Source organism: Dromiciops gliroides, chromosome 3, assembly GCF_019393635.1.
Source record: "Dromiciops gliroides isolate mDroGli1 chromosome 3, mDroGli1.pri, whole genome shotgun sequence".
Classification (NCBI taxonomy): domain Eukaryota; kingdom Metazoa; phylum Chordata; class Mammalia; order Microbiotheria; family Microbiotheriidae; genus Dromiciops; species Dromiciops gliroides.
Genome location: NC_057863.1, coordinates 643282763 through 643299195, shown reverse-complemented (window position 1 = coordinate 643299195; position 16433 = coordinate 643282763). Strand labels below are relative to the sequence as shown.

Sequence of the window (16433 nt, the reverse complement as noted above, 5' to 3'; positions counted from 1 at the left end):
CTCTCCCCACAGACTCGCTGTGTGACTGCCTCCTCTCTGGGGTGGAGGGGTGATGGTTTGGAGAGCAAGGAGAGGGAGGACTGGCTGGGGGAGCCCTGGGTGCTCACAGAGATCTATCCCCTTTCCTCCCCACCCCCAGTCATCTCAGGGCGGGGGACACCGGACCCTTCTCTACGGCCATGCCATCTTGCTTCGTCACGCACACAGCCGAATGGTAAGTTATCAGGTAGGGGGGAGGGGAGGAGTTATGGAGACCAGAGGAAGGAAGAAGGGACAAGGGCTGAGGAAAGCCTCCCCAAAGGACTGACTATCTCCTTCATTTCTCTCCCTTCTCCCCCTGCCTGGCTCTCCCTCCCCAGTACCTAAGCTGCCTCACAACATCCCGCTCCATGACCGACAAACTTGCCTTCGATGTGGGGCTTCAAGAAGATGCCACAGGTGTGGTAGGGGAGCTGGAGAGACTGGCAGAAACAGGGGGTTCTGGGAGGACACACTGAAGAGCAGGGAGACACTGGGCAGGATGCACAAGGTTGGGGGGCAGGGGAGGCAGGGAGTGGTGCACTGGGCAAAGAAGGGCAGATGGACCCAGGAGGAGGCACTGGAGGAGAGGGGCAGAGCAGGGAAGAGGGACCCCGCCAGTGGCATAATCTGCCTCCTCCCCATCTCCTCCAGGGGAGGCCTGCTGGTGGACCATGCATCCAGCCTCAAAGCAGCGATCTGAAGGGGAGAAGGTCCGGGTGGGGGATGACCTCATCCTTGTCAGTGTCTCTTCTGAGCGGTACCTGGTGAGAGGCCTGGGAGCCTCAGGGGGCTGCCCCGGCTTCCTTCCCATACCTCCATCTGCAGTTACTTGGAAAACCAAATACAAAAGTGGGCCTCTCCCTTCCTGGCCCCATTCCTACCCATTGCTATCTCTCTCCTCTCTGACCCCTCTCTGCTGACCCCGTCCCATTTCTTCCTACCTTCTCTGACCCAACTGAGGGGGCTGGCTGCTAACTCACCCTGGCCTCCTGGCCTCTGGCTAGCCAATTCACCTCTCCAGTCTCCTTGTCAGTCATGTCCTGAAACCTTGGGTAGCTGACCCTTGACCCCACTTTGATGACCTCTTCCTCCCAGCACCTGTCCACAGCCAGTGGAGAGCTCCAGGCTGATGCCTCCTTCATGCAAACCCTTTGGAACATGAACCCCATCTGTTCTGGATGTGAGGAAGGTAGGGGAGCCCCCAAGATTCCCCCACACCAGCCAGCAATGTTGAAGCCTGAGAGCTCTGCCCCATACCCGATTCAGTTCGCTGAGTCACCCATTCCCTCACCACAGGGTACGTGACCGGGGGACATGTTCTCAGGCTGTTCCACGGCCACATGGATGAGTGTCTGACCATCTCTTCAGCTGACAGTGATGACCAACGCAGGTCTGGCCATGATGGGGTGGGGGACCTGGCTACCAGGGGAGTTAGGGCAGGATGAGAATGAGGTTCCTGGGCATCCAGGTGACTCGGGGCAGGAGAGGGCTGGAGACCCAGACTCCAAGGAATCTAGTGGTGGTGGATAGACTTAGGGCCCCTAGGAGAAGGGCCTGGGACTGTGGGCCCAAATGCCAGAGGCCCCAGGTATGAGTAAGACTGGGGACCCAAGACTGGGTTCTGGCATGGTGATGGGACTAGAGGTCTGGATGTTAGGGAATCCAGGCCTGGTGGGTCTTGGGGCTCAGATTTGAGAGGCCCAGAAATGGGGTTTCTGTGGACTAAAGGTCTTACGAATAGTAAGGGGCCTGGATACTGGTGCCTTGAACCAGTAAGTTCTGGGGTCCCCTCTGACCTTCTTCCCCTCCTACTAGGTTGGTTCATTATGAAGGGGGTGCTGTGTGCACCCATGCCCGTTCCCTGTGGAGGCTGGAACCCCTGAGGATAAGGTAGAAGGGGCTGAGGGAACAAGAGGCTATGGGGTTTGGGTGGACAGGAATCTGGGGGACTGTGGGAAAAGGGGGATACTGGGTGGGTTTAGAGTCTGGAGAGGGGGGATTGATGAGTCTTCAGACCTGACGCCACCACTGTCCCTCCCTTCACCCCATCGCCAGCTGGAGTGGAAGCCACCTGCGCTGGGGCCAGCCCCTGCGAGTGCGACATGTAACTACAGGGAGGTACTTGGCATTGACAGAGGACCAAGGCCTGATGGTGGTAGATGCCTCCAAGGCTGCTACCAAGGCAACCGCGTTCTGCTTCCGAATATCCAAGGTACCCCTGATTGGGAGTCTCCTTCCTTTTCCTATGAGTCACCCACATAAAGCCCCCTGCTGCGGGATTTGTCCTCTGGCTGCATGTCTAACCTGGAGCAAGGCCCCTACTATATCTGGACCTCAGTTTCCTTGCAGGGGTGGCTATATAATCCCTAAAGCCCCAGAAAGCTCTGGCCAGCTAAGCTTGAGCTCCTAGGGGAGAGGCCTTGGGTGCTGGGCCTGAAGTCAAGAAGCCCTGAGTTCAAATGCTGCCTCAGGTACTTGCTAACTATGTGTTTCTGGGGGAGTCCCATACTTTCTACATCTATAAAATGAAGGGATCAGATGAAATGATCTCAAAGCTCCCTCTCAGCTCTGATCTGAGATTTGAAAGATCATAAGACCATAGGAATCCCTGAGCTGAAGCCCTTGGGATCCCCCAAACAGGCCTGTGCCCTGAGCCCCTCAGTATGTGTCTTCCCCCTCAGAGGGATCCTGACTCCCTCACTCCTTTTGCCTACACCCTCCCACAACAGGAGAAACTGGACACAGCCCCAAAGCGCGATGTGGAAGGGATGGGCCCCCCTGAGATCAAGTATGGGGAGTCTCTGTGCTTTGTCCAACATGTGGCCTCTGGCCTGTGGCTCACGTATGCAGCCCCTGACCCCAAGGCCTTGCGCCTGGGCCTGATGAAGAGGAAGGTAAAGTCCTTTGAGAGGCTTTGGGAAGAGGGGTGGGCACTGAGTGGGAGAATGGGGGACAGGGGAGAGAGATGGAGAGAACAGCAGCAGAGAATGTAAGAGAGAAGCAGAGGGAAAGAAAGAGGAGGAGAAGGAGGGAGAGGAGAGGGGAGGGAGGGTGGGAGGAAGAGAGGGCGGAGGGAGAAAGAGGGAGGGAGAAGGAGGGAAAGGAGAGGGGAGGGGAGGGAAAGGGGAGGGAGGGGAGGGAAAGGGGAGGGAGGGGAGGGAAAGGGGAGGGAGGGGGGAAGGGACAGAAAGAGAGAAGGGAGAGGGGAGAGGGGGAGGGAGAAAGAAGGAGGGAGAAGGAGGGAGAGGAAAGGGAAGGGGAAGGAAGAGAGGGAGAGAGGGAGAGAAAGAGAGAAGGGGGAGGGGAGAAGGGAGGAAGGGGGAGGGAGGAAGAGAGGGAGAGAGAGACAAGAAAGGGGAGGGGAGGGAGAGAGGGACAGAAAGAAAGAAGGGGAGGGGGAGGGAGAAAGAAGGAGGGAGAGGAAAGGGAAGGGAAGGTGGGAGGAAGAGAGGGGGAAGGAGAAAGAGGGAGGGAGGAGAGAAAGGAGAGGGGAGGGAAGGTAGGTGGAAGAGAGGGAGGGAGGGACAGAAAGAAAGAAGGGGGGGAAGGGGAGGAAGGGGGAGAGAGAGGGGAGGCAGAGAGATGGAGAGGGAGGGAGAGGGAGGGGAAGGGGGAGAATGGGGTAAGAGACCAAGAGACACACAGAAAAAGGCCACAGAGTCCAGTGGGAAGATTCCTGCGTTTGAATCCTGTTCCTGAGGATTGCTCCCTGTGTGACCATGGGCTTGTCATTTAACTGGGATGAACCTCACTTTACTCATCTATGAGATGGGGATCTTGCCTATAAATATATAATGTTAATATTTATATAATAAATATATAATATATATGCACACATACACACACATATAGGGGATCTGCCTCAAAGGGCTGTTGTGCATTTCCAGGGAGAGAATGCAGGCAAAGACAATAGCCAATAGCTACTGTTTTGATGATGATGGCCCAGAAACACATGTGGGAGAGAGATGAGGAAATAGGGAGAAAGAGACAGGAAGAGAGACATAGAAAGAGGCAGAGAGATGGAGAGAGTGCAGATTGTCAGGGCCACAGGGATGGTACAAAGGGCTGGGATGGAAAGGGAGTCAGGCCAGGTGTGTGGAGCAGGCTCTGTCCTATCTCACCCCTCCCCCTCCATTTGTGCCCACCCTCCAGGCCATGCTGCACCAGGAAGGCCACATGGATGATGCCCTGTCCCTCACCCGGTGCCAGCTGGAGGAATCCCAGGCAGCCCGGATGATCTACAGCACAGCTGGGTTGTACAACCAGTTCATCAAGTGAGATTCTACACCACCACCACTATCCCATCCACCTAGGCTGCAGGGCCCAGACTCCTGGTCTCTAATCCCATGCCGTTGTAATCCAAGGCCCTGCATTTTGACCTTGACCCCAGAACCTCAATCTCTGAACACATCCCCCACACCTCTGTCCTGTAACCTTTGACCCAGTTAATCCCTCCTGTCAGTCCCCCTGCCCCTGCCACAAATCTGGCTCCCTCATTCCAGGAGCCCTGACCCAGCATGCCTCTTGGCTGGTAATTGCTGACCCTATGACCATGACCTTTGACCTCTGGTCTCTTGAATCCTTGCTCTATGAATTCCTGACCTTTGTCATCTTCCCCCACCCCCTCATCCCCATCCCATACCTTCAGAGGCCTAGACAGTCTGAGTGGGAAGCCCAAGGGGGCCCCAGCCCCGGCCGCAGGCGTGACACTGCCCATCGAAGGGGTCATCCTGAGCTTGCAAGACCTCATTGGCTACTTCGAGCCCCCCTCGGAGGAGCTGCAGCATGAAGAGAAGCAGAGCAAACTACGGAGCCTCCGGAACCGCCAGAGCCTCTTCCAGGAAGAGGTATGTGCCTATGGGTGCATGCAAACAATTGGGTGCATGTGTGCACACACATGTGTGCTCCTCTGTGTGTACATGCATGCAAGCATGTACACACAGGTGTGTACAGACTAGTGGGTGCATGCTTACACATGTGTGCGCAGCTCTGCATTGTGTACATACATGTACACATATGTGTACACACATGTATACACTCTGCTATGGGGAGTAAAGAGACTGGGTGAGGGTGCCAGGAGGGAAAGGGGCTGGCTGTGAGGAGCTGCAGCAGCAGGGGAAACTGTTTCATTCAAATTGGTTACATTTGGTATCACAACAATAACTAACATTTATAGAAGCACCTACTGTGTGCCTAGTCCTGTACTAAGCATTATCTCATTTAATCCTCACAATAACTCTGTGAAGGAGATGCTATTATTGTCCCCATTTTAATAGATGGGGGCCATTGAGGCAGGCAGAGGTTAAATGACTTGCCCAGGATCCCACAGTTAGTCAGTGTCTGAGGCAGATTTGAACTCAGGTCTTCTGACTCCAAGCTGGGCTCTCTAACCACTGTCTCAGCTAGCTGTCTAATTAAATTCTTAGGATTTAATGATGAGGACCTGAGGCATAGAGAGAAGAAAGGAAGTTGTCCAAGTTCATTCACCCTTTATAAAAATCAATCATTCCTTGTAATCTCACCAGATGATTCCACGATTCCTGGCTGGTGACTCCTGGCCTACAACCATTATAACCTTGGCCCCTAACCTCTGCCATAGATGGCACAATGGATAGAGTCCTGGGTTTGGAGTGAGGAAAACCTGAGTTCAAATCCAGCCTCAGATACTCACTAGCTGTGTGACCCAGGGCAAGTCGCTTAACTCTGTTTGCCGGGGTTGTAAAATAAGATAGAGAAGGAAATGGCAAAGTGTTCCAGTATATTTGCCAAGAAAAGCCCAAAATGATGTCATAAAGAGTCAGACACAACTGAACAACAGCAAAACTGCATGCTGAGCACTTCGCTAGACACTGGAAATGTAAAGACAAACCCAAAACAAAATAGTCTCTGCCCTTATGAAGGTCATATATTACTGGAGGGATATGACAGATACACATCTGAATAAGCATAAGATCATTTGAGGCAGACCATTGAAGCTGGGGGCAGGGGAGATCAGAAAGGCTCCCCCTGGGGAGATGACACCTGAATGGAGGTGAGGTGGGAGTTTTTGGAGGCATAGCCTGTGTAAAGACAGGGAGACAGAATATGGAAATACATGATACGTCAAGTGGGAGCCAGACAAGAGATGGCTCTAAGTATGAGGTAAGGATTCTGTAACCTAGAAGCAATAGGGAGCCACTGCAGATGTTTGAGGGAGGGGATGTGTTATAGTCAGACTTGTGTCTGTGATGTTTAAAATCTTTATTGTGTCATTGCCTTAAATTAAAAAGTCTCAGTACCAGTCTTTGGGCATTAAACATTTATTAAAGCATACAGATATTTACAAGGAGTTCAGAAAGTTAAGAAAAAGAAGTCCTACCTAGCCTAGAGTTCCAGCCTGGTTGGGTTCTTCCTCAAGTCCTCCTCCACGAGCCTGCTTTAATCAGGAACTCCCAGTAAGCTGATTGTGGAAGCTTTTTATAGGTCTGGAACAGAGGCGGTTCTTACACAGTGCTTCAAGCTGATTGGTTGGCATCATCCAAATCCATTGGTTTTGAAGGTGTTCTCAAGTTAAGTTCACAGTCTAGCTCTTGAGAACAATACCTTCTTAAGGGCTAGCCAGGTGTGATTACAATCCAATTAACTTGAAGTAGGCTTAATCAGCAGTCAATCACTCTCACTTGGTTCAATCAGTCTAGATTAATCTCCAGGTGGGTCTTTGAGTATCTGCTAAATCCCATTATTTCATCACAAGTCATAGGAAGCATCTTGTGGCAGATGGCTGGAGGATGGATTGGAAGAGGGGAAGAGACATGAGGCAGGGAGACTAATCAGGAGGCTATCACAATAGGATAAACGAGAGGTGATGAAGCCTGGGCTGAGTGGAGAGAAGGAGACAGATGGTAGAAACCTGGAGGTAGCTATAAGAAGATCAGCAGCTGGCTGGATCTGGCCTGTGAGGGAGGCTGAGAGCCCAGGAGAATGGAAGGATGGTGGCAGTGCATCATGAGGAATAGGGAACTTTGGAGGGGGGATGTGTTTGGGGCAAAGATGATGAGTTCTATTTTAGATGAATTAGGTTGGAGACAGAAATAGAAAGGATCTTGGAGTCCAGCCCCCTCAGAAGAGCCATGGGGAGTCAGAAGATCCAAGTTCTAACCCTAGCTCTCCTGTATTTGCTGTGGACTCTTGGGCAAGGCTCTTTCTTGCTATGAGCCTCAGTTTCCCTTTCTCTAAAATGGGGATGGACTTGAATGGCCTCCCTTCTGACAGTACATCTTGGAAATGAGTGAGGGACAGCTAGGTGGCACAGTGGATAGAGCACTGGCCCTGGAGTCAGGAGTACCTGAGTTCAAATCTGGCCTCAGACACTTACTAGCTGTGTGACCCTGGGCAAGTCACTTAACCCCAATTGCCTCACTAAAAAAAAAAAAAAAAGGAAATGAGTGAGGAGGAGACAGAGAGTAGGCAAAGGAAAGGGACCCTCTTGCTAGCCTCACTTTGCCTCCCACTCTTAACCCTTCCAGGGAATGCTGTCCTTGGTTCTGAACTGTATCGACCGGCTCAACGTCTACTCCACAGCTGCCCACTTTGCTGAGTTTGCAGGAGAGGAGGCAGCTGAGTCTTGGAAAGAGATTGTGAACTTACTCTATGAGCTTTTGGGTAAGAAGTCCCAACCTGAAGTCACCCAGTGCTAGGTCCCCTGTTCCTCAGACCCCTCAGTTCCTCTCTGTTTCCGACCCTCATTCCAAGTCCCTGTCCTCTGAGGCCTGGGGCACCCAAGGTTCCAGAGCCCCATGTGACCTCAGATTTCTCTGCTTTTGGAGCTCTCATCTATTTTCTTCATCCTCAGCCTCTTTGATTCGGGGGAACCGTACCAATTGTGCCCTCTTCTCCCACAACCTCGACTGGCTCGTCAGCAAGCTGGATCGTCTGGAGGCCTCTTCTGGTATGGGAAGCCCAGGGGAAATCGACAAGGGGGAGGGTCAGCTTCAAGCAAGAGACCCACAGTGAGTCAGAGGCAGGCACTCAAGGGAACCCAGGAGAGTCCCAGAGAAATACAGAATGAGACAGACACAGTCATAGAGGGAGACTGAGACAAAAGATTTAAGAGCTGGAAGGGATGTGAGTCCATCTAGTCCAGCTCTTTCATTTTACAGATGGAGAAACTGAGGCCCAGAGAGAATAGATGACTTGCCCAAGAGTGTAGCTAGCAAGAAGGAGGATTCAGGACATGAATAAAGGGAGAGAGAAGAAATGCTGAAGTGAGACAAGCAAAGGGAGGGAGAGTGGGAAAGACAGTGCTACAGGCAGTGCTGAAACCCCTGTCCTGCCTGCCCTCACTTCAGGGATCTTGGAAGTCCTTTACTGCGTACTGATAGAGAGTCCAGAAGTACTTAACATCATCCAGGAGAATCATATCAAATCTATCATTTCCCTGTTGGACAAGCATGGCCGGAACCACAAGGTCTGTGTTCCAACCTCTGACTCTGACCTCTCACCCCAGTGCCTCTCCTCTTCTAACCTCTGACCCCTTTTCCCAAACCATGACCTGACCCCGTCTCCTGCCGTGATCTCTGAACCTGTTCCTCCCTAGACCCTGGTCATTGGCCCTGTATTCTGACCCCTAATCCCTGACCTTCCCTTGCTAGGTTCTGGACGTGTTGTGCTCTCTGTGCGTGTGTAATGGTGTCGCTGTCCGCTCCAACCAGGTCCTCATCACTGAGAACCTCCTTCCAGGGCGTGAGCTCCTACTGCAGACCAACCTCATTAACTATGTCACCAGGTCTGAGCCTGACCCCTACCCCTAGCTAAGACCACTCTAGCTACTATGTCATCAGGGTGAGGTCCAATCCCTGATCTTAGACCCCCTCCCCACCAAACATAATTCCCCATGTACCCCAAATTCAAACCTGGGGTCCCCAACACTCCCCAAATCACCCTATCTTCCATCCTGTCTCCTTTTTCAGTGTCTCTCTCCTCTCTGTGCCTCCCTCATGTTGCTTGATAGCTTTCCTGCTCACATACAGTAGTCTCTCCTCTTGTGCATCTCTTCCCTTCATCTCTCCTTCTTGTAGCCCATTTTTCTTTCCCTGTCTCTCCTTCTTATGCCTCTTTCTCCATATCTTCCCCTATAACTTCCCCAGTGCTCTATATCTTTTCTTCCAGTCTCATTCCCTCCATATCTCTCCTGCTCTTTTCCCCATATGTATTTCCCTTTGTTATTTTCCCATACACTTTGTGTCTCTCTTATTTCTCCCTCTCCTCATGTCTCTTGTGCTCCACCTCTTTCCCTCTCCTATCTCTCACTTGTCTTCCCCCCTCTCTTTCTCCTTCCTATGTCACCTTCCCTCTCTATCTCTCCTGTCACCATCGTCTATCTCCATCTCCCTCTCTATCTCTCCTGCCTCTCCTTCACTCTATGTCTCATTCTCCATACCTCTCTCCCCAGCATACGCCCCAATATCTTTGTGGGCCGGGCTGAGGGGACCACGCAGTATGGAAAGTGGTACTTTGAAGTCATGGTGGACTCAGTGGAACCGTTCCTGACTGCCCAAGCCACACACCTGAGGGTGGGCTGGGCCCTCACCGAGGGCTACAGCCCCTACCCTGGGGGTGGGGAAGGCTGGGGCGGCAATGGTGTTGGAGACGACCTCTACTCCTATGGCTTTGATGGACTGCACCTCTGGTCTGGTACTGCACTTTGACCTTCCAGTACACTGACCCCCAGGGAGCCCCAACCTATTTCCTGGGGTTTTCATATCAGGGAGACTCCAGGCCCTGAGCCCTAATGACCTAGAACTGCTGGTGTCTGATCCTAATCTCTTAGGAACTCATAAGGACCCCTGACTCTAAACTTTGACTTCTAAACTTAATTCATGGACCCTTAATTATAGGGGATCCCCAGCTTCTGAATCTTATCTCCTGGGATTCCTGGCCTTTGACCTCTGATGCCTAGTCTCTTTCACATCTTCTGGGGTCCCTGATCTCCCCAAATCCTGGCCCCTAGGGACTTCTAAGCCCTGTTGCCTAGAACCTCTCAACCCCATTTCTCCTAGGGACCCCACTGCCCATGCCAGCTCTGTAACCCCCATAACCCTCAATTGCAGGGCGAGTTGCCCGGCCAGTGGCTTCCCCAGGCCAGCATCTCCTGGCTGCAGAGGATGTGGTTAGCTGTTGCCTGGACCTGAGTGTCCCATCCATCTCATTCCGGATCAATGGCTGCCCTGTGCAAGGCGTCTTTGAGTCCTTCAACCTGGATGGGCTCTTCTTCCCTGTGGTCAGCTTCTCTGCTGGTGTTCGGTAAGGAGGCTGCTCCATCCCCTCTTTCTCTGCCATTGTTGTCCATTTCCCTTTCTTTTTTCCCTTTCTCATTTCCCATAAACTTTCCTTCCCACCCACTCCCAAGACCTCCTAAGTCTGTGGGTCCGCAGGGTCCAGGGTGGCAAGGTGGCATAAATAAGAAGTGATAGAGTAAGGATTTGAACTCAGGTACTGGTACTCTGCCATGCAGAGAGTGCCAAGCCTGAAGTCAGGAAGTCTCATCTTCCTGAGTTCAAATCTGGCCTCAGACAGAGGTGTGACCCTGGGCAAGTCACTTCACCCTGTTTGCCTCAGTTTCCTCATCTGTAAAATTACCTAGAGAAGGAAATGGCAAACCAGTCCAGGATCTATGCCAAGAAAACCCCAAATAGGGTCACAGACAGTTAGACACAACTGAAACAACTCAACAATAACGCTGTTACTCCAAGTCCAGCAGCGTTCTTTTCTTTCTTTAAAAAAAAAATATTTTTGTCTCTATCTTCAGCTTTTATATCATCTATATTTCCTAATGTATCACTCTCTGCTCTATTTCCCAGAGAGTTATCCCTTAAAAGGAATAAAAATGGGGGGAGAGCAAGTCAAACATCTGCCAAGGCTGACATAATGTCCAGCATTCCCCACCATGGTGCCCCCTCTCTGCAAAGAAGCAGGGAGGGGCCTTTCCTCATATCACTTTGGGGCATGTGATGGAATTCTAAGGGCACCATTTGTATTTTCTAATCACTTCCTGGCCCAGAGAGGAGAGTCCTAGACCTAGACCTGGGTTCAGATTCTAGCTCTGACGTCACTTAGCTATGTGTGATGGGAAAGTCACTTTTCCTGGGCCTTATTTTTCTCCCCTGTAAAATGGTATAAAGAATATTCCTACTCTGCTTTGAGTAAAAGACTTTGTGAACCTTCATGCATGGGAAATGCTATTCCCCAGGGTCCCTTTCCATTTCCTCAACCTTTAAATCCCCTTCCCCTCACTAACTATCCCACCTTGGACTTTTTTTTTTGTGGGGCAATGAGGGTTAAATGACTTGCCCAGGGTCACACAGCTAATACATGTCAAGTGTTTGAGGTTGAATTGGAACTCAGGTTCTCCTGAATCCAGGGCCAGTGCTCTTTCCAGGGAAGATGGCCTGTGACCCCTGTGTCCCCTTCCTCCCTCCTTCTCCTACCTAGGGTACGGTTTCTCCTTGGTGGTCGCCATGGAGAGTTCAAATTCCTCCCACCACCGGGCTATGCCCCATGTCATGAGGCTCTACTCCCCCGAGAGCGCCTCCGACTGGAGCCCATTAAAGAGTACCGTCGGGAAGGATCATATGGGCCTCACCTCTTGGGACCTACCTGCTGCCTGTCCCACACTGACTTTGTGCCATGCCCTGTAGACACTATCCAGGTAAACTGCAGAGGCAGTAGGGAGGAGGGGGGGAGCAGGGGGCAGGAGCCAGTATGAGGAAAAGCATAGCAAGGGGAGGCCCAGTCTGAACATCACCCATATAGTATCTCAGTAGAGTGGGAGCTTCTGGAAGATAGGCATGTTTCATTTCTTTTCTTTTTTTTCTCCAGCATCTAGTACACTGCCTGGGGGCATAGTAGGTGCCTTAATTAGTGCTCATTAAATTGAATGGCATTGGGGGAGGGGGAAGGGCAACAGGCAGATGAGGGAAAAGAAGAGATGAATGAGAACCTAAGAAATTTGTGAGGGTAGGGGTAGGATCTCTTGGACTGTGAGTGCCCAGTGAAGGTGCAGCCAAACAATCTGCTTAGGCTTGGGGCAAATCACTTTACTTCCATGGGACTCAGTTTCCTGATTTGTAAAATGAGAGCGATCTCTTAGGGCCTTAGTATCCTCCTCTATAAAATTAAAAAGTTCAAACTAGATGCTCTCTAAGGCTCATTCCAATCCTAAATTGATCTTTTATTCGTACCCTGTCCATGAATCTTTCCTTGCTAGAGACAAAGTTCCTTAGAAATCTCACTGATGAGGGGAATCTCAGCTTTCTTCTCTTAGAGCTAGATAAATCTAGCCATAAAATCAATAGGAAAAAAGTTAAAGACCTGAATAGAATTTTAGAAAAGTTAGATATGATAGACCTCTGGAGAAAATTGAATGGAAATAGAAAGGAGTATGCCTATTCTCAGCTATATATGGCACCTTCACAAAAATTTACCATGTATTAGGGCATAAAAAAACCTGATGACCAAAAGCAGAAAAGCATAAATATTAGATTCACCCTTTTAGATCATAATGCAATAAAAATTATATTCAATAAAGTACTGTGGAAGAACAGATTAAAAATTAATTGGAAACTAATCTAAACACAAAGAATGAGTGGATCAAAGAACATATCATAGGAAAAAAATCAATAATTTCATTAAAGAGAATGACAGCAATGAGACAACATACCAAAATTTGTGGGATACAGCCAAAGAAGTACTGAGGGCAGAAATTATATCTCTAAATGCATACATCAAAAAAAAAATAAAGAGCAGATCAATGAATTGGGCATGTAACTAAAAAAAAAACTAGAGAAAAAAAGCAAATGCAAAATCTCCAATTGTGGAAACCAAACACCAAATTATAGAAAACAGAAAACCTAATAATCCTGAAAAATCAAAGAATAAATGAATAAGATTGAAAGTAAAAGGATCGTTGAACTAATAAATAAAATTAGGAGCTAGGAGCTAGGAGCTAGTTTTATGGGGGGGGGAATGGTTAATTTTATTTTTAAAAAAATAAAGTTATCAAATTACCAGTTTCAAAAATTAAAAGGATAAATGCATCACCAACAGAAATGAAATTAAAGCAATTATTGGGAGTTATTTTGCCCAATTATATGCCAGTAAAGCTGATAATCTAAGCAAAATGAATGGATGTTTACAAAAATATAAATATCCCAGATTATCAGAATGGGAAATAGAATACTTAAAAGAAATCCCCACTGATCTTGGAGTGGGTAAGAAGGGGGAGATGAGTAGCTGGGGGATGGGGGCTCTGTTCTCAGCTGACAGGAGTTCAGAACTAGTGTTTGGCATTGGATGGAAACAGGCGATTTGGTCCTTAAGCCCTAGAAGAAAGGAAAAAGGAGTGTCCTAAGTCCTTGGACTGAGACCAAGGGGATGTGGGTGAGGTGTCACACCAGTGGGAGGTCCAGGATTTCACACAGTCTCTTTTTCCCCAAAGATTGTTTTACCACCTCACCTGGAACGGATCCGTGAGAAGTTGGCAGAGAACATCCATGAGCTCTGGGCTCTGACTCGCATTGAGCAAGGATGGACCTATGGCCCGGTGAGGGAGGGCTGGCTCTAGGGGGATCAAGATGCCTGGGAGGAAGGATGATTTTCCTATCATAGGAGGAAGGGTGTCCCCGTGGACATAGAAGCATCTGAACTAGGAGGAAAGGAAGGATGGAGGCTGGGATATGACCCTGACTGGAATCTGGGAAGTGATTTCTGTGCCCCAATGACACTCCCTCCTTTGAACTAGGTGCGGGATGATAACAAACGGCTTCACCCATGCCTGGTGGACTTTCACAACCTCCCAGAGCCTGAGAGAAACTACAATCTGCAGATGTCAGGGGAGACACTCAAGTAAGGAACCCAGAGTTGGGGAAAGAGACATGGAGGCTGAGAGAGAGAGAGGTCAGGGAAAGCAGTCTGGGAGAAGGAGAGGCAAAGATAAGAAGGGAAACAGAGACATACTGAGAGCTAGGGGCTAGGGAAAGACCAAGAAATAAACTGTGAGTGGGAAAGACAGGGCAAAGATAGAGTGGGAGAAGAGAATAGAGAGAGAAGGGAGAAGGGAGAGGAAGGGATGGGGAGACAGGAAAACATTGAGAGAAGTAGAGGCAGAGACTGGTTCAGAGAGAACTCTAGATATATTGGAAGAGGGGACAGCTAGGTGGTGCAGTGGATAAACACCAGCCCTGGATTCAGGAATCCCTGAGTTCAAATCCGACCTCAGACGCTTGACACTTACTAGCTGTGTGACCCTGGGCAAGTCACTTAACCCTCATTGCCCCACCAAAAAAAAAAATAGATATATTGGAAGAGATCTTGGGCAAAGCAGGGTGGGAAAGTGTGTGGATCTGGGAGATGGGCTTAGGGGCTGATCCCTTCTCCCTCTCTAGGACCCTGCTGGCTTTGGGGTGCCATGTAGGCATGGCCGACGAGAAGGCTGAGGAGAACCTCAAGAAAACAAAACTCCCCAAGACGTGAGTTTGGGGGATCCTGGGGTGAAGCTTGAGGGAAGGGGAGCTGGGAGAGAGGTTTATGGTCAGAGGAAAGGGATCATAAGTCCAGGGGAAAAGTTTTAGAGGCCCAAGGGCCCCCAGATGTCTTAGGCAAGAATGATTCAATCTACAAAGATAAAATATAAAAGAAAAATACTGTCTTCCATCTGGGTCCCCAAACTCAATTGCGCAGGTATAGGTAGGTTGCTGAGGCCAGGCTAGCCCTACTGGTGTTCGTGGAGTCCAGACTCCAGACAAAACAGGACTGTCAGCCAACTGGTCAGCAATTGTTGATAGCTAAGAACATCAGGACAACCTTAATCCATTGTATTCAAGGAGGCTATGGCCAAGGAGCCAAGGGAAGTGATAGTGACCCTGTACTTGGTCCTGGTCAGACCAGATTCATCTAGAGTCTGATCTTTTCTTCTGGGCAGCACATTTTTAAGGCCAGTGAAAAACTAGAGAGCATCCAGAGGAGGGTGACCAGGATGGTGAGAGAATTAGTGCCCAAAGGGCATAGGAGGAGGCTTAGCCTGCAGAAGAGCTTAGGGTGGGGTGGCATGAGAGCCACCTTCAACTATTTAAAGGCTTGTCTCCTGGAACAGGGGCTGCGCTTGTTCAGCCCCAAGGGGGAAAGGACCTGGAGCCTTGGAGGGGTGGGACTGACAATTGGAGCTGTCCTAATAAGGAATGGACGACTTCCCCTGGGAGGTGGTGGGTCAAGGGGAGACAACTTGTCAGGAATGTTAAGAAGAGGATACCCTGCTCAGATCTAGGTTATACTCCCTTATAGTTATGTCATTCCGGGTAACAGGGTCAGAAGCAAGGCAGACCAGAAGGTCAGGGGTTAGAGGTCAGTCTTTTTTGGCATCTGCAGGTACATGATGAGTAATCGGTACAAGCCGGCTCCATTGGACCTGAGCCACGTGCGGTTAACACCAGCACAGACCACACTTGTTGACCGGCTGGCTGAGAATGGGCACAATGTATGGGCTAGAGATCGTGTGGGTCAAGGCTGGAGCTATAGCGCTGTCCAAGACATCCCTGCCCGAAGGAACCCCCGACTTGTCCCCTACCGCCTCCTGGATGAGGCCACCAAGCGTAGCAACCGAGACAGTCTCTGCCAAGCCGTGCGCACCCTCCTGGGTTATGGCTACAACATCGAGCCACCTGACCAGGAGTCCAGTGAGTGACTCCTGACACTTCCTTCATTCACCTTTAGGATTCAGGAGCCCAGCAAATGACCCCAGGGTTTTGTTTTGTTTTTAAACCAAACCAGAGAGAATCCATTTTTCTTTCCTTTCTTTTTTCTCCTCCCTATCTGCCAGACTCCCTCTGTCTTTCTCCCTCCTTCCTTCCCTCCCTCCCTCTCTTCTCTGTCTCTGTCTCTGTCTCTGTCTCTCTCTCATTTTCTCTCTTTTGGTCTCATATTCAGTTTTTTCTGTCTTTTTATCCCTCTTCTATTTCCTTGATGTCTTCTTCTCTCTCCCTTTCCCCTTCTCTCTTTTTCTATCCCTTCATCTCTCTCTTTTTCACTTTCTCTCTTCTACCCTACCTTTCTTCCAATCCTCATTTTCCTTCTTCTTTGTATTTCTCATTCCTATTTCCTCTACATTTCCTCTTCAACTCAACTCAACAACTGATTATTTCTCTCTGTCCTTCCTTCCCTATCTCTCTTTCCAGCCCTCTCTGTGTCTCTGTTGCTCTTTCTGCTTCACTGACCATTTGTTCTCAAGTTAGGAGAGAGTTTTTCACAGACTATTCATCAGAATTGGCCACCCCTCCTCTCCTCACGCTGACCCTTTTCACTCACCCCCTCACCAAAATCCTAGGAAACCTCTTTTCCCTTTACCCGATGCATTCCCACTATGTTCCTTTGGTTTCTCTGTC

The 16433-nt window shown here is 49.9% G+C and overlaps 1 protein-coding gene across 1 annotated transcript in view; it reads left to right on the top strand.

The window, feature by feature from the left end:
* Positions 1 to 16433, top strand: part of RYR1 (ryanodine receptor 1) — a 95170-nt gene that overhangs the window by 8839 nt on the left and 69898 nt on the right. The window contains 21 exon segments of the mRNA XM_043991539.1: positions 140 to 214; positions 360 to 438; positions 673 to 785; positions 1117 to 1210; positions 1318 to 1411; positions 1837 to 1911; positions 2077 to 2233; positions 2751 to 2915; positions 4174 to 4295; positions 4670 to 4868; positions 7527 to 7662; positions 7853 to 7948; positions 8349 to 8467; positions 8652 to 8785; positions 9452 to 9693; positions 10110 to 10302; positions 11491 to 11707; positions 13496 to 13600; positions 13799 to 13902; positions 14442 to 14525; positions 15421 to 15728. Coding sequence (XP_043847474.1) covers positions 140 to 214; positions 360 to 438; positions 673 to 785; positions 1117 to 1210; positions 1318 to 1411; positions 1837 to 1911; positions 2077 to 2233; positions 2751 to 2915; positions 4174 to 4295; positions 4670 to 4868; positions 7527 to 7662; positions 7853 to 7948; positions 8349 to 8467; positions 8652 to 8785; positions 9452 to 9693; positions 10110 to 10302; positions 11491 to 11707; positions 13496 to 13600; positions 13799 to 13902; positions 14442 to 14525; positions 15421 to 15728 — 2911 coding nt within the window.